Genomic DNA, 27,472 nt, shown 5'->3' on the forward strand with positions numbered 1-27,472 from the left:
AGACTTTACTGTGTTGCATATACTGTATACTGTCGGTATAAAGTGACCTCCCGGCGTAGCCCATGCGGACCCTATATACTTTAGTCTTCCTACCAGTGCTCTGTGTTTATAAAGACCCAGGTTTTGCTCCAACATGAAGGCGTCTGCAGTTGACAATATGTTAACCATAAGGTAAATTAGGAACAGTCGCTGTACGTAGCAGCCCCCCGGACCCTGCACTGGGATTGGAGGGGCAGGGGGGAGTGCTGGCTGCAGAATGGGACTCCAAATTCCAATGCCTTATATCAGTCACATGCCCGGCCTGTCACTCAGTCCCTGGCAGCAAGTGCCACCAGACCTTGTTGAGGACAGATCCCGTACAGTACTTCCCTGGCCTGGGACGGTGGAGGTAATGCATGCATATAGGAACGGCCGGGTGGGATACAGCCATTAACCCCTACATGGCCAGACTCATTTTTACCATCCTGTAGTGGGGTAGGCGGCTCGAAGGTTCGTTTCAGCTGGGATGTTTGTGAGATGTCTGCAGGATCCTTGGGAGGTACAGCAGCAATTCCTACTGAAATAAAGGGGAATCCCTTGTACAATTTTCTACAGTTCAGAAAATCATTGCGGAATTTTAGGAGTGTGGAAGAACTTATATTTCTGCTATATATATATATATATATATATATACACCGTAATTTTTTTTGTTTTATTTATTTTTTCCTAATGTCTTCAGCTGGCACTTATGGGGGTTCTATGGCTGACGCTTATAGGAGGTACAATTATTGTGGTCTGTGGTCGGCACCTATATGCCGACCACAGTTACAGCGATTACTCTTCATGGGGATGTTGTAGCTGATATTATGGGTGTTTTCTGGCTGACGGAAAGATAGTGGGACTGGCACTTATGGGAACGCTTCTACTGGCATTTACATGCTATTATGACTGTTTTTAATATGGGGCAGACAATGTCATGGGTGTGGGTTCCTACCTTTGATTTCAAAATGCTGATAGATATGTTGCAGTATTCAGTCATGACGTCTCGTGTAATTATTATTTTGTGTCTATACTTTGTGCAGGTGTATTGGGTGGTATCATCACTTGAAGCCCAAAGCTGCACACGTTTTGTTTTTTCATGCCCCAGCACGCCCTGTCCTTGGCCTGTCTGCCCCCACTGACACATTAGTTATACCGTACAGCATGTGATTTTTTTTTAGGGCGCTCATCAGTTCACCATTATGCTTGAACCTTTGATATAAAAGCTCTCAGACATCAGAGCGCACATCCTGGGGGGAGCGATGATGACTATAATCTGAATCTATGAGAGCAGCTGAAAAACGCACTAAAATTACACCATGTGTCTAACTGAATTTTCTGTTATTTTCCACTTTCAGTCAAAAAGGGAATAATTTCTACAATTTTAATACAGAGAGGAATAGTATCCCCATAAAAGAAATAGGCAGAGAATTGCCATAACAGAAGCAGGCAGAGAATTCCCATAACAAAGGCAGGCAGAGTATCCCCATAATAGAAGCAGACACAGCATCCCCATCACAAAGGCAGGTAAAGCATTCACATAACAGAGGCAGGCAGAGTATTCCCATCATCACAGAGTCAGGCAGAGTATCCCCATCACCACAGAGGCAGGCAGAGCATCCCCATAATAGAAGCAGGCAGAGCATCCCCATCACAGAATCAGGAAGAGTATCCCCATAGCAGAGGCTTATAGAGTATCCCCATAATAGATGCAAGCAGAGTATCTCCATAACAGAGCCAGGCACAGCTTCTCCCTAACAGAGCCAGGCACAGCATCCCCATAACAGAGCTAGGAACAGCATCCACATAACCGAGGCAAGCACAACATCCACATTACAGAATCAGGCACAGCATCCCCATAACAGAAGCAGGAACAATATCCCTGTCACAGAGGCAGGCATAGCATCCCCATCACAGAAGAAGGCACAGCATCCCCATCACAGAAGAAGGCATAGCATCCCCATCACAGAAGAAGGCACAGCATCCCCATCACAGAAGAAGGCACAGCATCCCCATCACAGAAGAAGGCACAGCATCCCCATCACAGAAGAAGGCACAGCATCCCCATCACAGAGCAAGGCACAGCATCCACATAATAGAGGCAGGCACAGCATCCACATAATAGAGGCAGGCACAGCATCCACATTAAAGAAACAGGCAGAGCATCCCCATCACAGAAGAAGGCACAACATCCCAATCACAGAAGAAGGCACAACATCCCAATCACAGAGAAAGGCACAGCATCCACATAATAGAGGCAGGCACTGTATCCCCATAACAGAAGCAGGCACAGCGTCCCCATAACAGAAGCAGGCACACCGTCCCCATAACAGGGGTAGGCACAGCATCCACATAACAGAAACAGGCACAGCATCCACATTACAGAAACAGGCACAGCATCCCATAACAGAAACAGGCTGTCACCGCCACTTCTGTGAGAAGGTCTGTTAGATGTTCTTCTCTACCTGCATGAAGTTCTTTGTTTTGGTTTCACTTTGTCATCTCCTTTCCCTCTCCCAGCTGTCACCTATTTACACTGATTGTCTCCCTTTATATTCCCTCCCATACTGCCTCACTTTGCGGTTTATACTTCTTCTTGGATTGTGTTCACTGCTGGATGCTGCTTCTGCTGATTCCTCAGATAAGTCTGTTTCCTTTATTTGTGTTTCCTTGCTGGCTTGATTCTAGGTGACCCTGACTCCGTCCGTATTAAGTGCAGGGAGCCGGTGGTCGTGTCCCCTCACTATTATAGGGTTTTCAGGTGTCACATAGTATGAGGTACGTGGACATGCAATCGTCTACCATAAAGACCTTTGCATGGGCATAGCAGTCAGGGAGAGCTCTAAGGGTTTTATAGGGCTCACCCATATGCTCCTTAGTTTGGGATCAAGCCAGTCGGATGTTTATTTATAAGTTCCAGCTTTCTGCAACACCATCCGTCTTAAGCATGGATCCGGTTTCAGCCTTGATTGACCGCATGCAAGGTCTTTCGCTGGAGGTAGCAGATCTCCGTAAAACTGTGTCTCAGTTTCAGGTGACCGGTTCTGCTGGCGTTCATGGAGTTTGTTCCGAGCCTAAGATCTCGCTTCCGGATACGTTCCCCGGGGGTAGTGAGAATTTGTTCAATTTAGAGAGGCTTGCAAACTCCATTTTCGCCTACTTTCCCATTCCTCTGGTGATGAGGAGCAGAGGGTGGGGATCATCATCTCGCTGCTCAGGGATAATGCTCAGTCTTGGGCCTTTTTGCTTCCGGTGGGGGCACGGCCCCTCTGATCGTTGGATGAATTTTTTGTAGCCCTGGGGCAGATATATGATGACCCGGATCGTATTGCTCTGGCTGAATCTAAACTGCGTCTTTTATGTCAGGGTAAACAGTCCGCAGAGATATATTGTTCAGAATTTCGGAGATGGGCAGCTGATACTGGTTGGAATGATGCTGCACTCCGAAGTCAATTTTGCCATGGTCTTTCGCAAAGATAGAAAGATGCATTTGCTTTTCATGAGAGACCTGCCTCGTTAGAGTCTGCCATGTCTCTAGCTGTTCGTATTGACAGGCGTCTTAGAGAGAGAGAGGAGACTACTCCTTCCTGTCATATTCAGTCCAAGGACAGTGGGGCTGTCTCATTCAGTGCGCAGGGGTCTCAGTCGGTCTCAATCCCCTCTGAGGAGGAGGCCATGCAGCTGGGTTTGCTTGCCTCTGATAGTAGAGGATTCAGCTCTCAGAGAAGGGTTTGTTTCTGTTGTGGGGGTATAAATCATTTGGCAAATGTTTGCCCCTCTAGGAGATTCATGGAGTTTTCGGAGGGTAATAAAAGAAAAAAATCCTCTAAAAAATTCCCATTTGCTACTATTGGCAAGGTTGACGCGAAAATTGAAGGTTTGCCGTTTGCTTGTAGTTCCCATTTTGTCCTACCTGCAAGGGTGGTGCTAGACAGCAAGAACATTGTTTGTGAGATTTTTGTAGATAGTGGAGCAGCTGTCAATCTCATTGATAATCAGTTTGCAATAACTCATGGTTTCCAGGTATGCACTTTGGAAAAGGATATACCTGTTTTTGCTATCGATTCCGCTCCACTTTCTCAAAGATCGTTAAAGGGCATAGTTTACAATATCCGTTTGACTGTGGTGACGCTCATGTTGAGGATATGTCATGTTTCGTCTTAAGCGGATTACCTACTTCTCTAGTGTTGGGGCTACCCTGGCTCACTAAACATAACCCCACCATTGATTGGCAAGCAAGGCAAATAAATGGTTGGAGTGAGTTTTGCAGAGAGAATTGCCTCACGACATCTCTTTCAGAGGTTTCTACTAAGACTGTGCCATCTTTTCTCTCTGAATTTTCGGATGTGTTTTCCGAGAGTGGTGTCCAGGAGTTGCCCCCTCACCGGGAGTACGACTGCCCTATTAATCTCATCCCAGGCGCCAAACTGCCAAAATCACGTTTATACAATCTCTCCCAACCTGAAAGAGTCGCTATGCGTACTTATATCTCTGAGAGTCTGAGAAAGGGACACATACGACCCTCGAAGTCATCTGTTGCTGCTGGTTTTTTTTTTCTTAAGAAAAAAGATGGTTCTTTAAGACCTTGTCTGGATTTCAGGGAGCTGAACAGTATCACAATTCGTGACCCTTATCCGCTTCATCTGATCCCGGACCTGTTTAACCAGATTGTTGGGGCTAAGTTGAATTTAAGAGGGGCATACAACCTGGTCAGGGTCAGGGAAGGAGACGAATGGAAGACGGCCTTCAATACCCCTGAGGGTCATTTCGAGAATTTGGTTATGCCATTTGGTTTGATGAATTCTCCGGCCGTCTTCCAACATTTTGTGAACAGCATTTTTCATCATTTAATGGGGAAATTTGTACTGGTGTATCTGGATGACATTTTGATTTTTTCTCCTGATTTCAAGACTCATCGAGACCACCTACATCAGGTCTTGCTGATTCTGCGGGATAATAAATTGTACGCTAAACTGGAAAAATGTGTGTTTGCGGTTCCGGAGATTCAATTTCTTGGTTTCCTTCTCTCCGCTTCTGGTTTTCGCATGGACCCTGAGAAGGTCCACGCTGTGCTTGATTGGGAGCTTCCGGAAATAGTTGCATCAGGCCTGTCAGATAGGGGCCGCTCTGCATGGGCTCTAGCCCTAGAGGGATAAACATGTCTTACAATGATCGATAGATTGATAGATAGATAGATATAAGTCGAAGCAACATATTACCAGTAAAGGTATATTCGTGTCATCAGCAACTGTCAGCTATCTACTGTGGGTCTAACCAATAGGACCCCCAGCGATCAGCAGATCGGGGCAACCTGGTTCCCTGTACCCCGAACAGGAGGACTGCAGCCAGGAGGAGTTGAAGGAAGCAGCGGTTGAGTGTATGCCCTGCCAATCCTTTCACACTCTATGGCACTGGCAGCTATGAATAAAGTGGCAGGGAGCAGGTCAATCTCTATTCCATGGTCCAACTTCTCCTGGCCATGGTTTTGTGGCTATATGGACTGTGTTGCCCTATTTTGGCAATTGTGAGGTCAGTCCCAGGGTTGCAAACCGCCCAGAACTTTATGGACAGTCCATAAAAATAAAGACTTTTTTTCCCTGTGTCTGTGATGGGTCCATGATGTTTTTGAGGCTGGTGGTACTTGACTATATTATTTTGGTGGTAATTATGATAGTTTTACAGCTCACAGTAAATGCTGGTAATGAGTTCTTATCAGGATATTGAGTTATAGACATGGATTACTTACAATCTTTATTATTCATCATGGTTTTCCAATTTGTCCATAAAAAGTGTTGGCTGTCTGTGATTTTGAAACATTTTCCAGAAAAAAGAAAAATTCTGGTTAGCAACTCTGGTCAGTCCAGTGGATAGATGTGGTCCCCAGCCAGATCCCTGTCCTATGACCACATACCTGAGATAGTATATACTGTATTACTCAGTCATATTCACCCACCCAGGTGTCATTATGACCAGAAGCCAGTCAGTCTTTGTGTCCTCTTATTAGCATTACAAAGCGCAGGAAGGAGACATTGTACTCTCAATGTGGAAGCAGCTGGACAACATCTTATCTCTTTACACATTGCAAGGCATTTGGGTGGTCTTAGGGTGGAGTCCACAGAGTGGCCAGAGACCCCTGAGAGAAGAGAGACTGCAGAGAGACAGAACAGTCTGGGCAGAGACTGCAGAGAGACGCCTGAGAGGAGAGTCTGCAAAGAGAGCTGTTGAGACAGGTGTGAAGAACAGAGGCTACAGGTGAGCGGACATGGCCTTCTAGGACTGCTCTCACTGGTGTGTGGCAGGTGGGACCTTATAGGATATCCATAACCAGGAGTCCTCCTAGATGATGTCCATGGGGTCAGACTGGCCCACATGAGGAACGGAGGATCCTCTGGTGGGCCCAAGCTCTGACAATAATTAACCCCTAATAAAGCAGGGCCCTTAAGGTGGGCTCTCACATTAATTTCTTTTGGTGGACCCAACGGACTTCAGTCTGACATTAGATGTCCATATGTCTTTTTTTATTTGCTTCTCCATTTTCTAGAGAGAGAGAAATAGCCATGGCCGGCCTTAGGGGTGTGCGACCAGTGTGGCAGCACAAGGCGCATCACCCTGCAGTCCTGAGGTGGGTGCAGAACCAGCTTTCCCACTGGTAATTTAAGCTATTCATATACACCTGGCTCCATCTCTCCTTCCCTCTCAACTGTTCTTACCCACAAGCTGTGACGGCTCCCTGTGCTCCCAGTTAAAAGGGGTTTCGTATATTGATGAGCTATCCTCAGGAGCTGTAACTACACTGCTCGTCCCTGTGATGTCAACGGAGAGTAGATAAACAGTGAAGAAAAGGCAGCGCTTGCACAAGAGCTGTGTTCTCTTCAAACTGCTGATCGTCAGGGTGCTGGGAGTCGGGCCACAGGCGATCTGATGATGACGACCTATCCCGAGGACAGGTCATCAATATAACAAAATGGCCAAATCTTAAAAGAATTTCTGAGATTATAATACTGATGATCTATCCTCTGGATCAGTGGGGGTCCGACATCCGGTAACCCGCCGTTCAGCGGTTTCAGAAGGCACCGGCACTCGCAGTAGCACCGTGGCCTTCTCTCTGCTTTTACTAGGTCAGTGATGTCACGTTCATCATTCATGTGGTCTAGGAGCAGCTCAGCCTCATTCAAGCGCTGATGCCTTCTCAAAACAGCTGATCGGCAGGGGTCCCAGGTGTCGCCCCCACCGATCAAATACTGATGACCTATCCAAAGGATAGGTTATCAGTAGAAGAAAATCTGAGAAGCCCCTTTTAAGTCAATTGTGAAGGGGCAAAATAACTGCTGCCTCTCCCCTGCTGTTCTGATGGGAGCAGTTTGTGTGCTGCACCGTGCACTTCCTCCACAGAGATGACCTGCTGGTGGGGTTCCTCACGTGCTTCACCTCCCCCCCACTGTACTTTTCTAAGTTACTGAAAAGTCTTTAAGGGTTGATGAGTGATCTGGGGCTATTACAAATGTGTTATGAACAAAAATGGACTCCAAGGCGAAGATTTATCATCTCCCTGCGCCTCTTTTTTGGCGAGGTTTGCAACTTTTTAAATGCCACTTGCAACACACTTTGTAGCAGATGGTAGTTCTGCACTGCCCTTGCCACTTTCCGAAAAGGGGGCATGACGAGGGTGGGGAGTGGGCAGAGCCGGCGGGTCCACCACATTTGTCTTCGTCTATCAGAACCAAGCTGCCGTAGATTGCATTCTGGTGCATGGGCAACTGGAGGATGCACCTAACTGATGACGAGGCCTGAGCCGGTCTATGAGAAATCTCCCCCAACCTCTGTATCTATCTCCTATCTGTCAGGTGAAGAAAATGTGGACCGCTTTATTTACCCCCACCGCAATGTTTCAGCCGAACACAATGAGGCCTTTCTCAAGATAGATAGAACCAACCTAGAGAGATTGCACCCATATTACTTTGACTTGTGCTGCTGTTACTTTGTCTTCATATCTATCTATCTGTCTATCTATTTCACATCTATCTATCTATCTAAAAACAAAAAAGACAGCTGCACAGTCGATTAGGTAATGTTGGGTGCAATCCCTCCAGGACAATAGGCAGTAGTTCACTAAGGCCTCATGCACACGACCGTTGTGTGCATCCGTGGCCGTTGTGCCGTTTTCCGTTTTTTTCGCGGACCCATTGACTTTCAATGGGTCCGTAGAAAAATTGGAAAATGCACCGTTTGGCAGCCGCATCCGTGATCCGTTTTTCCTGGCCGTGAAAAAAATATGACCTGTCCTATTTTTTTCACGGCCAACGGTTCACGGACCCATTCAAGTCAATGGGTCCGTGAAAAATCACGGATACACACAAGATTGTCATCCGAGTCAGTGATCCGTGTCCGTGATCCGTGTCCGTTTTTTCCTATCATTTCAATGGCAAACTTGACTTAGATTTTTTTTTCATTTTTCATGTCCGTGCATCCTCCAAAAAACAAGGAAGACCCACGGACGAAAAAACGGTCACGGATCACGGACCTACGGACCCTGTTTTTGCGGACCTTAAAAAAAACGGTCGTGTGCATGAGGCCTAAAAGATCCAAATTACAAAAACGGGCGGTGGACCAGTTTATTCCCAATGCTATCTATTAATTTATCTATCTACTCACAAAAGTCAGTACACCCCTTACATTTTTGTAAATATTTTATGTCTTTTCATGGGACAACACTGAAGATCTGACCGTTTGATACAATGTATAGTAGTCAGTGTACGGTTTGTATAACTGTAAATTTGGTGTGCCCTCAAAATAACTCAACACACAGCCATTACTATGGCATGCGTTATCTGTTATGACAAGCAACATCGATCTATCATATCTACCTATTTTATTTCTTTGCACTTACACAGAAATCTCTGCGATCATAGATTTTGGATTTTAGATTTTATATACAGTGTATTTTACGGATGCGATATAAGCCCTGTCTGTACAATCATTATGTAGATGGGCACCCGGCTTATAAGTATACCTGCAATGAGAAATCAGCCAAATCTGCATGCGTTACATAAGGATTTGTTGGGAATTTTCTTGCCATGGATTTGCCCCTTATGCATCGCAATGTGTGAAATCCACAGGGGAAGTGGACACACGCCGTGGATGTAAAAATCGGCACCACAGGTCACTTTACACCACAGATTAAAACTCTTATCCTCTTTACTGGTACTGTACAATGGTGGGGATTTGCAGATTCTATAGAATATCCATGCCCTTAGGATGGGCCATCAGTATCCGCTCGGCAGGGGACCAGCTCCCAGCAGCCCTGCTGTTCCACTGTTTGCGGAAGATCCTTCTATGGGAGTTTGGACAAAGCAGTGAAATTTGGGAGCCTGTTTTCTAGCACCCAGAGCTTCTGCAAACAGCGGTGACCCCCGACCATCTGATATGGATGACTGATCCTAAGGCCTCTTTCACATCAGCGAGTTTTCCGTCCGGATGAAATGCGTGAAGTGAACGCATCGCACCCAGACTGAATCCAGACCCATTCATTTCGAAGGGTCTGTGCACATGAGCGTTGTTTTTCACGCATCATTTCTGCATTCAGAAAAAAATCGCAGCATGTTCCATATTGCGCCGTTTTTTTTACACAGCCCTGGCCCCCTAGAAGGACTTGCGTGAAAAACGGAAGGCAAAACTGAAAAAACGGACCAAACTTGCGTGAAAAAACATCCATTTTTTCCCTGAACAGATCCTGACACAATCCGTATCGCTGGTGGGAAAGAGGCCTAAGGCTTGTATTAGACCAGCAGATTATGGAGCAAAGATTTTGCGACTCGTCAGTGACCAAAAATCTGCTTATTGCATAGAGCGATGTACGTATCGTACTGTCGCTCGTTATTTGTACGCTACAAAGTACCACGCCTGTATGTTATCTGTAAGCGAGTGGACAACTCCATATTATACGAAGGGATCTGTGATCGAGGAACGATTTTTTTTTTAGCAGGATGAAAGATCACGATTGGCGAGAAACGAGCGATACCTCGGCCGTGCTTATTGCATCTCGTGAGTCTCGTTCAATTTAATTTGCATTAACGACATTCGGTACGATATTCGCTCCGTCTAATATAGGTTTTAGGATCATCAGTCGTTTCCCTTTAAAGGGGTATTCCGGTAGGTACAAGTTATACCCTATCCACAGGATAGAGGATAACTATCAGATCGCTGCCGCTGGAACGATCACAAGAATGGGGGTTCATACTCCCTGCAGGGCCCCTGCTGCTCCCCTGAAATCAATGGAGCGGCCCATTCATTTCTATGGGATTTCCGAAAATAGCCAAGTAAAGCGCTCACCTATCTCCGGAACTCCATAGAAATTAATGGCACATGTGCAATCGGCTGCTCCAGTCATTTCAGGGGCCTGCAGGGGTTACGGTGATTGGTGGGCGTTCCAGCAGTAGAACCCCCTCCGATCTGATAGTTATCCCCTATTCTGTGGATAGGGATAGGCATTTTTTTTTATGGGGGCTGTAAAAACACAAGAGTAACTTCATGGTTTGTTATGTTTTTTTTGCCACCTACGCTTCTTAGCTACTTTTTTTTTTGGGGGGGGGGGGGCATTTTCTGCAAACTGTGATTTAACTAATGTATTCTTCATGGCGTTTCTCCCTTATAGAGACAGGGGAGAACCTTAATCAGCGTGAGGAGACTTATAGGCCATACATGCTCCTCTGGAATTCTGGGAAGAAAGGGATGCAAATGAGCTCTTACCAAGCTTTGCCTCTAATGCCACCAGATGTAAGGCAGCTATCCTATAAGTCAATGTTCAGCTCTTAAAATAAGCCTTGAGACATGACTTGGATATTAAATAAGCCAGCATCTCATCTGCAGACAGCTGTTTCGGGGTGAAGAGAGTTAGTTTTCCCCTGATCCGGACACAGGCCTCTCACCCAATAAGCCAGTACTCTCTGCTCTGCACTGATGAGGGGCAATCACCCCGAAGGACAGCTGTCTGCAGATGAGGTGCTGGCTTATTTAATATCCAAGTCATTTAGCGCACACACCTCTCTTTGCTCGGCTTCGGCCTTGACAAGATGAGGAATTTTTATAATTCCGGTCAAATGTCCGGGCTGTAATGGCACACATTCACTTTATATATTTTTTGTGTTCACTGTGTGCACTTTTACACGTTTGTAGTGTCCACTAGGATTTTCAGGGTTGTGGCGCCCTTACGGGTACCCCACCCAGAGGTCTAGGGGGAATGTGTGTGGCCATATTGGTTCCTCACCCCCCTGCCAAACCCCTTGGGCTCTCCCTGCGGGGAGAGTCCAGACCTTTGTTGAGGCTCCTGGCTGACGCCCCGGGTGGTACCCTTGGCTTTGCGATAGACCGGAACCTAGTGCAAGTTTTTGTGTGGCACGCTGCACGATTTTGTTGCACGGGGTAAGAAAGCACGACTTTGGGCTTTCAATAAAAAAAAAAAATGTCACGTCTCAAGGTTTTTTTAAGAGCTGAACATTGACTTATAGGATAGCTGCCTTACATCTGGTGGCATTAGAGGCAGAGCTTATTTGCATCCCTTCCCTTAAGGCCTAGTTCACACAAACGTTTTTTTTGGGGAGTGTACGGGCCGTTTTTTTGTGTTCCGTATACGGAACCATTCATTTCAATGGTTCCGCAAAAAAAACGGAATGTACTCCGTATGCATTCCGTTTCCGTATTTCCGTTCCGTTAAAAAAGATAGAACATGTCCTATTATTGCCCGCAAATCACGTTCCGTGGCTCCATTTAAGTCAATGGGTCTGCAAAAAAAACTGAACACATACGGAAATGCATCCGTATGTCTTCTGTATCCGTTCCGTTTTTTCTGAACCATCTATTGAAAATGTTATGCCCAGCCCAATTTTTTCTATGTAATTACTGTATACTGTACATGGCATACAAAAAAACGGAACGGAAAAATGGAAAGGAAATGGAAACACAACGGAACTCAAAAACAGAACAACGGATCCGTGAAAAACGGACCGCAAAAAACTATAAAAGCCATACGTTCGTATGAACTAGGCCTAAGCCTCATTCACAGTGTTTCACGGACGTGTGCTGTACGTGTTCTCCACGGACAGCACATGTCCCTATTCATTTTAATGTGTGTATTCACACATCAGTGTTTTAGCACGGTCCGTGGGTCCGTTTTTTTAGCACAAATGCAAGCTCTATTTTGTCCGTGTTCGCGGGTCAATTACGCATTAAAGTCTAGGGGTCCGTAAAAACCACGGATGCCATCCGTGTTGCATCCATGTTTCACGGATCATTAAAAAGAGATTCATAAAAAAAAAAAAAAATTCAGCTGTTCAGTGTCAGTGAAACACGGACAGCAGAAAACTGACATACGGACCCAACACGGATCCTTCACGGACAGCTCCACGGATGCATCACTGACCACCTGCTTATGGATTTGAGCACGGATACGGACGTGTGAATAAGGCTTTATAGAGAGTGATGTGAAACGCTGAGAGCTCTAGCATGTTGATTTTTAAAAAACAGGAGCCAAAAAAAACTAAAAATAATCCAGTAGCAAAAAAAACAAAAAAAAAACTTTATGTCCTGCATTTCATATTTCCCTTAGGCTTTTAGCTGACATTTGGAGTTGTCGTTTATAAAAAAAAAAGAAAAAAAAAAAAGAAATGCAAGTTTGCAAAAAGACGTTAGCTAAAACCTGAGCGTGAAAGCGCCGTCATTGGTAATATGTATTAGACTACAGCGTTCACTCTTGGCTCTACTCAATAAAGTTGTTGAACAAAAAAAAAAAAAACAGCAGAAGTGAAAAAAAAAAAAAGCAGCCTTGTTCTGTGCCCTAATACAGAGCAGTGCACTTTAACTCCTGCCTTGCTGAGTGCAGCTGCTGCTGGTCCCTGCAGAGAGCCTGGAGGTAACTGATACAAAGAAGGCGGACATGTCTGCAGCCCGGGCCCTTTGTCTTCGCATTTCCTTGCAGGGATACATTGTATTATTGTGCATTTCCTGGCAGCTTGCGACGTCTATTATAGCTATATTATGATCCTGCAGGTGATACACTTAGGTCTTAGAGGGATGACAGCGAACGGCGTCAGGGAGCGACCAAGCCCCGTGTTTAACCCCTGCAGATTATATTTGAGATGGTGGTTGATTTTTCTGCAGTATAATTAGGATATTGAGCTATATTTGGCGCAGGCCTGCGAGGGGATGGGGACTTGCGCAATGAGGTAGAAGCACCGGCTTACTGGCACGGGATTAGACATCTTGTTTGCATGGAGATCCTTGCAGATGTGTCTTCAGATCTTACCGGTTGGGTCTCCGTCTGCGTTGCTAAAGATTGCGTTGGTTTTGTCTCAGAATTTTCTGTTGCGGATATTAGATATAAGAATTATAGTTCAAGGCTTCCACTTAAAGGGATTGTCTAGTCTTGACACCCCTTTACCAGGCAGCTGGCATGTGAAAGGGGTTGTCAGGGGTTCGAAGCTGCCAATAAATATAAGGCCTTGAATCGTCCTTTTCTGTCAAGTTGTCAGAAATTAATTTTCAGCTGTTTCACAGTCAGGTCTGCTTTGGAGAAAGTTGAGGGACAAACAATATGGCCACCATTACAGCTCTCACAGTGGTTGTCACCCAGCTTTCCTAGAACCCCGAATAGCTGCCAGCAATGCATTGATAAACTGCTCGTTCTGTTGTAGCTGAAGGACGTGCGTTAGATTAAATGGTGCGTTTATTAAATTGCGCAGGTAAATGTGTGCACGCTCAATGAAATGCGTATCTGTCTCTTTAAATGTTCCCCCTTAAAGGGGTTATCCCATGAATAATGTAAAATGTGAATCAAACATCATATAGTACATGACAAGCTTTCTAAAAAGCCCTGTACCTCACATGGATCCAAAGATCTTCTCATTCATTGCTCTACTAGATTTACCGCTCAAGGGGGGTGTCCTTTCTGTTGCAGCTTAGGGGCCGTTGAACGATGAAACTGAGCATGTGCGGCCATCTCAGTGAGGTGGACAAAGCAATAATAAAAATAAAAAAAACAGCAGGTGGCGCTATACAGATACATTTTATTGAAAAACTCTATTGCTATGCTAAATTTTTAATTACATGCAAAAAACTATTCAGATCCAGGCGCTAGTTTGAAATCTGTAGGATATTTTTCACGGGACAACGCCTTTAACGTTACCGCTACAAGTGTCGCTCAGCCAAAGATCGGACGGTAGCGGGGCTGCCATAGGAATAAATCGGGATGCAGCGTGACTTTTACTGCTTGATTTTTTTGCGATTCACATATCACGGTCACAGAAAACGTTCTGCGACCTCCACTCTGTCCTGTGGCAGCCCCACGTCTTCGGTTGTCTCTGATAAAAATCGAACCCTTAAAGGGGTCGCCATCAAAACCGTAAATCGGGGTAAAGTGGAGCAAAACTTGCACCTCACCTTTTAAAACTGTCTTGACAGGAGGAGTACGACCACACGGCCCAGCTGTGATGCGGTAGAGTCCTGCGGATTGATGCTTTCATTTTCCAAAGGAGCTCTGAAAAACGAAAGGTGGAATCTGGTTGGTTGCTTTGGGCAACTAAACCAGTTTTATTTGCCCCAGTTTTGATAAATCTCACCCATGCGGAATAACTGTTTGTAAATCTGCACCCATGTATGGGAACCCTAAGGCCTCTTTCACGCGGGCGTCACGGGAAAATGCGCGAGTGCAAAGCGTTTGAGTGCGGTTTGCACGCGCGTGAGAAAAATCGGCATGTTTGGTACCCAGACCCAAACCCGGACTTCTTCACAGAAGTTCAGGTTTGGGTTAGGTGTTGTGTAGATTTTATTATTTTCCCTTTTAACATGGTTATAAGGGAAAATAATACCATTCTTAATACAGAATGCTAAGTAAATTATGGATGGAGGGGTTAAAAAAAAATATTTAACTCTCCTCATCCACTTGTTCGCGCAGCCCGGCTCGTCTTCATTCTTCTTCTTTCAGGACCTTGGAGGAAAAGGACCTTGGAGGACGCCACTGCGCTCATCACATGGTCCATCACCATTCTGTATTAAGAATACACTCGCCCATGAGGCCTAAGGGTGCTGCCACACATAGTGGCTGCCGCCATGTGGCCCTGTCACTGACGAAAGACTTAATAGCTCCTTGCTGTTTGTTAATGGGTACCCGGTTTGCCGAAAAACTGGGTGGCCTTTAATAAACAGCTTCTTCTATCAGCAATCTGCAGGAACTTGCAGCTCCTGACTGAATATTTGGTGCATGGCGCCCCTTTCGAGTGACAGTACCCAGACTGACTGTTTCCTATAGCAACCAATCAGAGCTCAGCTTTCATTTCTAAAACTGCTGTGGTAAAATGAAAGCTGAGCTCTGATTGGTTGCCATGGGCAACAAAGACTTACTGTTGGACAGTTTTGGTAAATGAGGTCTAGTTTTTGTGCTCATTTAATCTAAACTCCAATTTAGTAATATATGGGGGTTGGATGTTCATATCTATAGCTAGATAGATCCCTCTTTAGGGTCCTGTATTGTAGTTAATTGGTCTCATCACACATGAGGCGAGGGCTGCGGTCCAGGCCCAGGTAGCGTCTCTGGTTGTCATGGAAACGTTGCTCGCTCCGTGGCTGGCTAGCTTCCTAGCTAATCCTTGTATGAACTGTTTACACTGCACTAGAGAAAAAAATCAAGGTCATTTCACACATACTGGGATCAACTGAGCGTTACTGGGCCGGGAGCAGTGCTGAGGGGAAAAAAACTTTAATTGTGTAGTAAAACTCCTTTGATCTGGAATTGATGGGATCTGGATTATGAAATATTCTTGATTATAGGACAGTCAATAGAAAAGCATAACTTTCTTGAAGATTAGGGCCAGTAGTAGGGTTGTTTCAATACCAAAATTTTAATTCGGTTTCGATACTATAAAAAAGTATTGCGATACCATTCGATACCACGCAAAATAAAACAAAAAAAAAAGCTGCGTGCATTCTGCATTTTATGGAACGTCCAGCCCATAATAGAACAGTCCTATCCTATCTTTTGGGAGGACAAGGTGACAAAAAAAAAATGGTGAATCGCGTTGTTTTTCTTTTTTTTTTTTTTTTTTCTTTTACAGTGTTCACCGCATAAGATTTTTTTAATATTTTGGACTTTTAGGATGTAGCGATATATAATATAATATTTTAATCATTTATTGTTTATATATTTTATATGTAAAATTGGGAAAGGGGGTGATTTATACTATTTTGGTGTATTTTTTTAAAACTTTTTTTTTTTTACAGTTTATTTCATAACTATTTTCCCCCCTTAGGGGTAGAACCTGGGATCTTTTAATCCCTTTTCCTATTCACCCTAATAGATCTTTATTAGGGTGAATAGGACGTCACACTCTCCCTGCTGCCCTGTGCATAGTACACACAGCAGCAGGGATGTTACCATGGCAGCCAGGGCTTCAATAGCGTCCTGGCTGCCACGGTAACCGATCGGAGTCCCAGGATTACACTGCTGGGGCTCCGATCAGAGACTGCCACTAATAAGAGGAGGTGAGGGGACTCTGTGGCCACTGCCACCAACGATTTTAATACTGTAATACTGTGGAGAACGGGGGGGGGGGGGGGGCGCACTGCATCACAAATGATAACTAACATTTTATACATTACAAATACAGCCGGTGGCAGAAACATATTGCCGACACCCGACCTATGACAGGGCGCTGCGATCAGCGGCAGTTAACCCCTCAGGTGTGGCACAGGGCAATGTGTTTCTGCCGCCTGTATTTGTAATGTATTAAACGTTAGTTATCATTGGTGGCGCAGTGGCCACATCCCCTCCCCTCCTCCGCCCCTCTGCGCTCTCATTGGTGGCAGCAGCAGCGCAGGGTGAGGGAGATACTGCTTCCTTCTTCCCTGTGCTACTGAGGGAACATGGCCGCGCTGAGAGCAGCGCACTCATGTTCTCTGATACTGGGCTGTGCAGTAGCACAGACTAGTATCGATAAAAGGCAAATCCTGGTATCGTATCGATACCGGGACAAAAGTATTTTAGTAACTGTTATAATTTCTTGCAATTTTTTTTCCATTTGGAAACACTTAGGGCCCTTTCACACGGGCGAGTATTCCGCGCGGGTGCGCATTGCACCCGCACTGAATCCTGACCTATTCATTTCTATGGGGCTGTTCACATGAGCGGTGATTTTCACGCATCACTTGTGCGTTGCGTGAAAATCGCAGCATGCTCCTCTTTGTGCGTTTTTCACGCAGCGCAGGCCCCATAGAAGTGAATGGGGTTGCGTGAAAATCGCAAGCAAGTGCGGATGCGGTGCGATTTTCACGCACGGTTGCTAGGAGACGATCGGGATGGACACCTGATCATTATCATTTTCCCTTATAACATGGTTATAATGGAAAATAATAGCATTCTGAATACAGAATGCATAGTAAAATAGCGCTGGAGGGGTTAAAAAAAAACATTTTTTAACTCGCCTTAATCCACTTGCTCGCGCAGCCCGGCATCTCCTTCTGTCTTGATCTTAGCTCTGTGTAGCAACAAGGACCTTTGGTGATGTCATTCATCACATGATCTTTTACCATGGTGATGGATCATGTGATGACCGGAGTGACGTCACCACAGGTCCTGTTGCTACACAAAGCTAAGATGAAGACAGAAGGAGATGCCGGCTACGGGAGCAAGTGGACTAAGGTGAGTTAAATTTATTTTTATTTTTTTAACCCCTCCAGCGCTATTTTACTATGCATTCTGTATTCAGAATGCTATTATTTTTCCCTTATAACCATGTTATAAGGGAAAATAATACAATCTACAGAACACCGATCCCAAGCCCGAACTTCTGTGAAGAAGTTCGGGTTTGGGTACCAAACATGCGCGATTTTTCTCACACGAGTGCAAAACGCATTACAATGTTTTGCACTCGCGTGGAAAAATCGCGGGTGTTCCCGCAACGCACCCGCACATTTTCCCGCAACGCCCGTGTGAAAGAGGCCTTAGGGTCCATTCACACGTTTGCAAAATGAGTCCGCATCCGTGCCGCAATTTTGCGGAACAGATGCGGGAACATTATTTTTAATAAGGCTGTAATGTGCTGTGCGCATCCGCACTTCCATTCCGCAAAAAAATAGAACATGTCCTATTCTTGGCCGCAATTTTAAGGCATTTTCTATGAGAGTGCCGGCGATGTGCGGTCCGCAAAATGCGGAACACACATTGCCGGTGTCCGTCAATTTGCGGATCCGCAAAACGCATACGGACATGTGAATGGGTCCTAAAGGGAGTCTGTCAGCTACTTTGAGTGTTTTTAGACTGCTCATAAGATGATTTAGCACAGTGGCCCAACATAAAAATAGTACCTGTATTGTTTCTTTCACTTGTCCATAAAGGGGGAAAAAAACAAAACACTGTAAGTGCCCAGGGGCGGTGTCGTGGCTGCAAGACCCGCACATATGCACTGCTCTGCCCACCATGGGCAGAGACACTTATGTTAACAGTGTGCATGGCAGGCGGGAGGAGGAATAAGGAGGAATAAGGAGGAATAAGGAGGAATAAGGATAGGAGGGCGTGTGGCAGGAGCAGCACTATGAAGTGCCTTTGCTCTGTGGCATTAGAAGAATTCTGATATCTCTGACTTTTAGTCTAACCAGACTATTACTCTGTAATTCCTCTAGCGCCGTTCTATGGAAACAGTAGGTTTAAAGAGCACACCAAAGGCTTGAAATAACTTCTTTATTAACTTCAACTTTTCTTCATATAACACTGCCGTCTCCGCAGCAGATAGTCTATGTACATAACATGTGTTGAATAAAGTATCACAAAATGGCGGTATGCATAAGATGGTGGTTCAACTGTTCAATCTTGTCATTCAATATAAAATGGTGGATATATTTCTCTCTTGAGTATCTGTACTCTCACTTTAAGTTATTTAAGCACTTTGATCTCTCTGAGAGGTATATCTGAGGTCTAACTAATAGTTCACTTGCTGAATTTGGTCGCAGTTTGCAGTTAGCAGTAACTATTTTCAGATTGGTTGAGTATGATCTGGTATCATTGTATGCAATATAGATTGCAATATGGAATTTGAATGGTTGCAATTGTTTGGTATTTGTAGTTTGCAATTGAATTTGTAGTTTGCAATTGGTGGAACTGTAAGTAAACACACACATAACTGGTTTAGTATACAGTTCTAATCATTATATTAACAGTAGGAACATTATATAACTGTTTTAAATACCTATTTTGGCCTGTCTGCTTCTATAAAACACAGCTCTTTAGTGGAGTGAATGTCTGTTCAGCTTCTCTCTCTGGTGAATAATAACTTCTAGCAGGTCCTGCTAGGGGAATTTCCCACACAGGCTGTGTGTGAGGCTGGCTGTGATTGGTCTAGACTCCTGCCCAGCAACAACAGTTGAACTCTATGCTTTCTGTTGTTTCTGTTGTGTCATTGTCAGCTTACCTTACATCCATATAATGAATCTTAAAGGCATATTATATTTTCTGCTTCTGTGAGCATAATATATAATATGACATCCAAACATAAAGTCACTGTAAATAACTCTGCTTTTGTCTTTAACACACAAACATAGGAACTGTATTAAGGTTATTGGCAGGTCTAGCTGTATAAACACACAAGCTATATTAGCAACCTAGGACAGGTCTTAGCTAGCCAGCTACAGGGGGGGGGGCAAAGGAATCCAAGGGGAGCGGTTATCTGGGCACATTAGAGAGGGGCCTAGGCACTTGCAGGCCCTTATATGCATATGTTTGAAAAGTGCTTTTTTTTGTCCCGTTTGTGGACAAGTGGAAGAAACAATACAGGTACTATTTTTATGTTGGGCCACTGTGCTAAATTGTGATATGAGCGGTCTATAATGCTCAAAGTAGTTGACAGACTCCCTTTAAAGGGATTGTCTCATTTCAGCAAATAGCATTTATCGTGTAGACAAATTTAATACAAGGCTCTTACTAATGTATTGTGATTGTCCATATTGCCTCCTTTGCTGACTGGATTCATTTTTTCATCCCATTATGCACTGCTTGTGTCCAGGGGTTATGACCACCATGTAATCCAGCAGTGGGGGTCCTACTTGCACATTGTAGGAAAAAGCACAGGCCTATGTGCACTTTTACCGTCCTGGCCACCAGAGAGGTCGATGCTTTTTCTTACAGTGTGCAAACACGGCCACAGCTGCTGGATTACAGGGCGGTCGTAACCATGGAAGGAAGCAGTGTATAATGTAATGGAAAAAGTAATCCAGCCAGCAAAGGAGGCAATATGGACAAGTGCCTTGTATTAACTTCCTCTACATGATAAATGCCTTTTGCTGAAGTGAGAATATCCCTTTAAAGGTATTATCCGAGACTTTTTTATACTGATGACCTATCCTCTGGATAGGTCATCGGTATCTGATCGATGGGGATCTGACACCGGGACCCCTGCCGATCAGCTGTCTGAGAAAGCAGTGGCACTTCTGTGAGCAACCTGGCCTTCTCTCAGCTTTCCGTAGGACAATGATTTACATGTTCATCGGTCACGTGGCCTAATAGAGCTTAGCCTTATCAGGTGAGGCGATCGTCTCAGGCAGCACCAAGTAGGGGCAGCAGAAGGGCCATGGGCAATGAGCGCTTTCATTGTGGCAAAGAGGGTTAGGTTAAGAAATTGGCATTAGTGCACCGTTTCAGTTTTCGCCCCAGGCAGCAGAAAGGCTAAGTACACCCCTGAGCCTCATAGAAGTGAATGCGGGTGAGCGAGATACCAAGCACAACTGCTATACAATGTATGGCGCTGTGCTTGGCGAGCACGGAGAAGGCCGCGGTGCTCACAGGAGCACCGGTGCCTTTTCAAACAGCTGTTCGGTGGGGTCCCGAGGGTCGGACCCCCACTAATCAGATACTGATGACCTATCCGGAGGATAGATCCTTAGTATAAAAATCTCAGAAAACCATTTTAATTACATTGCTTCGCCTGTAGAAGAAAGTTTGTTATATATTTAACTTCCCAAAGTTTTATGGATTGGGAATCGCTCGGGACCCTGATCACATGATGTTTTTTTTTTGTGAAAGTCCTGCTTCCACAGAGGTCACCTCTTTACCAGGTGTCTGGCCGGACCCACGGATGGGACGTCACTTCCGCTGCGGACGGGGACAGAACTATTCCTCTCTGTGGTACTTACGCAAACACCTGAATCCACCTCATCTGCGCATGCGCCAGGGAGAGGAATAGTTCTGGCCCCATCCACAGCGGAAATGACATGGAAACCTGGTAACGGATGTGATTTTCAGAACTGCATCTTCGGGATGATAAGTATATTACAAACTTTCTTCTACAGGAAGCATCCCTTGGGCCCACCAGAGGAAATGATTCTGAGGGCCCACCCTCTGTGTATATAGGACCCCAGAAACCCTTTGAGTCACCAGAAAGTAGAGTCGGTAATGCTGTGATTTTACCACTGTGTCTCCATGGAGAGCCATCCAAAATAAAAGCAATGGCGTGTTCTGTTCTTTAGTAGTCCAAATTCTTGGCTTATTCTGTGCCAGAAACAGCAGCGTTTCGGATGATCAGATGCCAGAGTAATGCTTATAGGTGTAACGATAACGCCCCCGTTGCTCCTAGAGGCTCATTTGCATATGATAAAACATCATTTTTCTCAGCAATGTGGACACATATGAACATGGGACCAACACAGATGCCTTTAGCTGTCAAGTGCACATGTAACCGGTCAGCCAGGTACAGAACTGCTGACAGATGCCCTTTAAAAAGAGCTTTTTACACGATGCAAACTATGATGACTGCTAGTGCGATTGTTCGATCACTTAGTGTCACCCTGTTGGGACCTTAATCTGCCCCTATAAGAGGACCATTACCGATGCATTCTTGTGTAGATCCCTAAATAAACAGATTTAATTCTCAGAACCCTGGATAAGCTGAGTAACAGCCTCTATGGCAGCTGTAATGGGGGCCCGGATGGATCGCCACCCAGCCTTATAATGTAAGCTATCTTGTCCCGTAGCTGAAATGTGCAAACTATTTCTAGTATATTTCAAGGCTCTGAATTCATAGAGACAGCTCCTTTACCTATGGGGCCCTTGGAAAGAAAGGGGGCCCCTGAAAAGCTGCAGGGTGTTTTCTGGCTGTCTGCCACATACTGGCATACTTTAGAAACCTTTAGAGGACACACAATTGAATGGGGGGGCGGGATTAATAAAGGGGTGTGTCTGGTCTCAGGCAGAACAGTGGGGGCGTGCTCCTGCTGCAGACAGTTGCCGTTCAGTCAATTCTGATCTGCAGATTGTGAAAAGGAAGGGTTTTTATTGCAAAACCAAACAGGAGTAAAGCATGACTTTACACGCCCTCTCAGCTCTGCTACATCCGCACCCTTTCCTGCTGCAATTTTAGCCTGTAGATTTTGGGGCGTCTATTATATATTTATCTATTTTTTTTTATTTCAGACAAAAGATGAACAGCTTGATCGTTAAACACACAATGTCCGTCGGAAGCCGCGTTTCCAGGTGCGCCCTGAGAATGGGATCACGGCTTCTGCCTCTCAGAGATCCTCACAGAGCTACATGGGAGCTGGTGAGGGTGTGCCACTCGGGGCCTGCTGCTGTGCATCCAGACATGACCCCAACCATCAAAAAGAGGGGCTATGACATCACCAGGAACCCCCAACTCAATAAGGTAAGTCAGTGCCTACAGGTATATTCTGCTGTACCAGTCTCTTACTGGTGACCTCTCCCGATGCACTGGTGCCTCCATGATGACTCTGGCAGAGGTCGTCGTAAGGAGGGGCCTGGTTTGTATTTGCTGTAGGCAAGCAGATATCTTTAAAAAAATACTTGAGGACCTGAATAACACACATACAGTATGTTCTAGCTTAAAGGTGGTGTTGGGGCTTGTTAAAGGGGGTTTAGCCTCAGGGCATGTCTTCAATATCTAATCGATGGGGGTCTGACTCCTGGAACCCCTGCCGATTACCCTTTTGAAAGGGCCACAACGTTGGACCCACATCGCTTCCTCTTCATAGTATATTAAGCACAGCGCCATACATTGTATAGTGGCTATATTTGGTACTGCAGCTCAGTCCCATTAAAGGGATTACCCCCACAAAAAATATTCTACATTTTTCAAACCAGCACCTGGATCTAAATACTTGCATGTAATAAAAAAGTATAGCCACTGAGTAAGGCTACTTTCACATGCGCTTTTTTGACGTGCAGTACTTTTAGTCCGGCTGCCTCTCGCCGTGCCGCCGCCGGAACTCCGCCCCCGCCCCCATTATAGTCAAAGGGGACGGAGCGGCAGTCCGGGGGCACACGTGAACTAGCGGCAGGACGGATCAGACAGGCTGTTCTCCTGCCGGACTCCCTTGCCGCTAATGTGAAAGTACCCATATTTAATAAGATATATCCGTATAGCGCCACCTGCTATTTTTCATTTTCCTATTTCTTTGGCTCACTGAAAAGGCCGCACATGCTCAGTTTCATCCTTCAACTGCATCCTGAGCTGTAATAGGGAGAGAGCTGCTGCAGAAAGGACACACCCCCCGAGCTGTGATAGGGAGAGGGCTGCTGCAGAAAGGACACCCCCCCCCCCCCGAGCTGTGATAGGGAGAGGGTTGCTGCAGAAAAGACACACCCCTGAGCTGTGATAGGGAGGGGGCTGCTGCAGAAAGGACACACCCCTGACCTGTGATAGGGAGGGGGCTGCTGCAGAAAGGACACACCCCCGAGCTGTGATGGGGAGAGGGCTGCTGCAGAAAGGACACACCCCTGAGCTGTGATAGGGAGAGGGTTGCTGCAGAAAGGACACGCCCCTGAGCTGTGATAGAGAGAGGGCTGCTAAAGAAAGGACACACCCCCTGAGCTGCCACCAGAGTAATTGGAGCAGTGAATGGGGAGATCTCTGGATCCATGTGAGGTACAGGGCTGGTTCTAGCTTTTATAGAAGGAGATTGTCATGTGCTGTATGATGTCTGATATAATTTTTTTTACATTAATCATGGGAAAACCCCTTTAACTTAGACGGGATTCAGCTGCACAAAGGCGATGTCACGGGTCCCTGATCGGCAGAGGTGCTGGGTGTCGGACCCCCACCGATATGATATTGATGATCCATCCCGAGGATAGGTCATCAATAGTTAATTCTTAGAAATGCCTATTGAATATGGAGCCCAGATCGCATGCCATTGAAAACCGTACGTCAGCTCTCGCGTTCCTCACACTGGTAATTGCTCCAGGCTCATACCTGGCCCCGTGTCATTTATTCAATGTCCTTGAGAGGAGAAGTTCCTTGGAGGAAAAAAAAAGTGTTGACACCCAACACATGCCGGTAGTGTGAGCTGTTATCGGAGCGATGCTAGGAATGTACGGGGAAAGATCTCTCTACAGCATAGAAGGTTTGGAGCCATAATGAGGATTACATTAGAGAACTGCATAAATAGCAATTCCCTAACTGCTTCCCAGAAACGGCATCACTCTTGTGAACTTTCCTTGAATGGGGCTGACCTGCAATACCAAGCACTGCCCATGGACCAGCGTGGCCCTATTTCTGAAACATAGGCAGACCCCCTTTATTAAGGGGACCAGAAATTACTGGGCCCCAGTGAAAAATTCTAATGCCATTTATAATACTAGAGAAGGGGCCGAGAGTATTACCGCAACCTCTGCACCCCCTAGAAGTCTTTATGAATGCACCTCCGTCCTGTTTATAGTCCCCCGCCAATGTGATGAGTTAGATTTAAAGGAAAATTTTAGTTAAAATTGGGAGTCACAGCGCCACTCTTGTCCATGGGCTCTGTCTGGTACTGCAGCTCATCCCCAATCGCCTGAATGAGACTGGAGCTGCAATAACAGAGGCAGCCTGTGGATAAGAGAGGCGCTGCTACTGGAACGGAGGGCGCTTCTCTCTCCATAACCTTTCCATGACTCTTTGGCCAGTTCCCTATCCCAATGTTTGGTAACCATATGGTTTCTCTAGAAAAGGGAGTCCACCAAATGGCAAAGGTGATGAGACCAACCCAGGGGCGGACTGACAACTCATGGGGCCCCCGGGCAATAGGAGATTATGGGGCCCCTGTGTCCCCGCCCACCCTCAAGCCACACCCACATATCGCACCGCGCACATCACCTATATCAATATGTAAATCCCATAGAACCCTTTTACCTTATGTTATCTGTAGTGTTACATAGGACTGCAAAAATACCCAGGAGCCAAATAAAATTTTTAGTTGTCAAATTTAAAATACATAAATTGGGCTACTTTCACACTGGCGTTTTTGCTCGATCCGGCAGGGTTCAGCAAAAACGCTTCCGTTACTGATAATACAACCATCTGCCTCCGTTATGAACGGATCCGGTTGTATTATCTGTAACATAGCCAAGACGGATCCGTCATGAACTCCATTGAAAGTCAATGGGCGACGGAACCGGTTTCTATTGTGTCAGATCCGTCTTGCTGCGTTTTCTTTCCGGTCTGGGAACAAAACTAAATGGAACGGAATGCATTTTGGAGGATTCCGTTCTGTTCAGTTCAGTTTTGTCCCCATTGACAATGAATGGGGAAAAGACGGAAGCGTTTTTTTCTGGTATTGAGACCCTATGACAGAACTCAATACCGGAAAACTTTAACGCTAGTGTGATAGTAGCCTTATAATAAAAAAAACACTTGGAGGAGAAGATGAGACGCAGGTCACAGTAGTGAGCCAGCTCTACATATAGGGGAATACAGCACCACATATCTGTTACATCCAGTGACCTCTCCTGTCATGTAGATCTTCTCTTTCCTCTTCTCCTCCATTTGACCCAGACCGCCATGACTAATTCTTTCAGCCGCATCTTGTCTCTACAGAGTTTGTTACAAAAACACGTTAGAATTCTCATATTGGGGTCATGTATCAAACTAGTGTAAAGTACAACTGGCTTAGTTGCCCAAAGCAACCAATACGTTTCCACCTTTCATTCTCAAAAGGAGCTGTCTAAATTTAAAAGTGGAATCTGGTTGCAACTAAGCCAGTTCTACTTTGCAAAAGTTTGATAAATGACCCCCCAAATGTCCCTATGGTGTCTACAGCAATTATAATGTCCCCTAGAGTTCCCCCAGTAATAATAAAATCATATATTGTGCTCCAGGTAATAATACCCGTATAGTGTCCCTGAAAAATAACGTCCCCTAATATGTCCTTGTAATAGAAATGCCCCTATAGTTCCTACCCAGTAGCAATTGTCCCCCACAGTACCAATTGTCCCCCACACTGACCCCATAGTACCAATTGTCCCCCACACTGACCCCACAGTATTAATTCCCCCACACTGCCCCCACAGCATTGATTTCTCTCCAGACTGCCCTCACAGTAGTAATTTTTCCCTCACAGTAGTAATTTTTCCCTACACTGCCCCACAATATTAATTGTCCCCCACAATATTAATTTCCCCTACAGTATTAATTTCTCCCAGACTGCCCCCACAGTATTAATTTCCCCCACACTGCCCCCATGTAGTAATTTGCCCCCTACTGTCCCTTCAGTAATATGTATCCTCGCCTTCTGTGCCCCCCAGTGATGTCCCCCAAAGTTGGCAGTTTGGCACACAAAAAAATAAAATAAAAGCCAATACTTGCCTGTGTCCCAGACTCCTGGCAGTCACTCGTGGATAGGCAGGTGCGCGGCACACGTCACTGTGCTGCATCCCTGCACAGGCACGCGCGATGACGTCATCGCGCCTGCCTGTGCCAGGAATACTACCGCATAGGCTTCAGGCCTTGTAGGCCTGAAGCCTATAGCGGTGATCGGCGGGGCAGGGAACTATGCGCTTCCATGCCCCGCCGTAGTTTTTGGGCGTTTGGGTCAGCAATGGGCCCCCCAGCAATGCCGAGCCAGAGGCGGCCGACCCAAACGCTCCACCTCTCGCTGGGCCCCCTAGTGGCCATGGGCCCTCGGTTCATGCCCGAGTGCCTGTATGGTCAGTCCGCCCCTGGACCAACCAGTCCCAAGCCCCCTCTCGCTGATGGTCTCTTTAGCCGTCGTAGTCAAAAGTGGTTTTCCGAGACTTTTATACTGATGATCTTTCCTCCTAGATAGCTCATCAGCATCTGATCGGTGGGGTCTGACACCCGGGACCCCCGACGATCAGCTGTTTGAGAAGGCACCACAGCTCACAGTACTGCCACAGCCTTGTCCCAGCTTTCCCTAGGTGTAACGACACGTTCATCGGTCACATGGCCTAGGAGCAGTTCAGCCCCATAGAAGGGAATAGGGCTGAGCGCAATACCAAGCACAGCTGCTATACAAAGTACGAAGGAGACCGCGATGCTCACAGGAACACCGGTGCCTTCTCAAACAGCTGATCGGTGGGGGTCCTGGGTGTCGGACCCCCACCGATCAGATGCTGATGACCTATCCAGAGGATCCACCTCTACCGACATCCGCCTCTACCAATTTCCCCATATACATGCCCATTTTTATAGGT

The 27,472-nt window shown here is 45.9% G+C and overlaps 1 protein-coding gene across 2 annotated transcripts in view; it reads left to right on the forward strand.

Annotated features, from left to right (window-relative positions):
• Positions 1-335: 335 nt before the first annotated feature.
• ME3 (malic enzyme 3) overlaps positions 336-27,472 on the forward strand; it is a 140,202-nt gene continuing 113,065 nt past the window's right edge. Inside the window, exons 1-2 of one of the 2 annotated variants that reach the window (XM_044284932.1) lie at positions 336-388; positions 22,460-22,688. In XM_044284932.1, coding sequence (XP_044140867.1) covers positions 22,467-22,688 — 222 coding nt within the window. In that variant the 5' untranslated portion in view covers positions 336-388; positions 22,460-22,466. Of the gene's footprint in view, positions 389-12,821; positions 12,923-22,459; positions 22,689-27,472 lie in introns of those variants that run through there. The other variant, XM_044284931.1, reaches the window with a different exon arrangement.

The sequence above is a fragment of the Bufo gargarizans genome, chromosome 3 (genome assembly GCF_014858855.1).
Source record: "Bufo gargarizans isolate SCDJY-AF-19 chromosome 3, ASM1485885v1, whole genome shotgun sequence".
Lineage (NCBI taxonomy): Eukaryota > Metazoa > Chordata > Amphibia > Anura > Bufonidae > Bufo > Bufo gargarizans.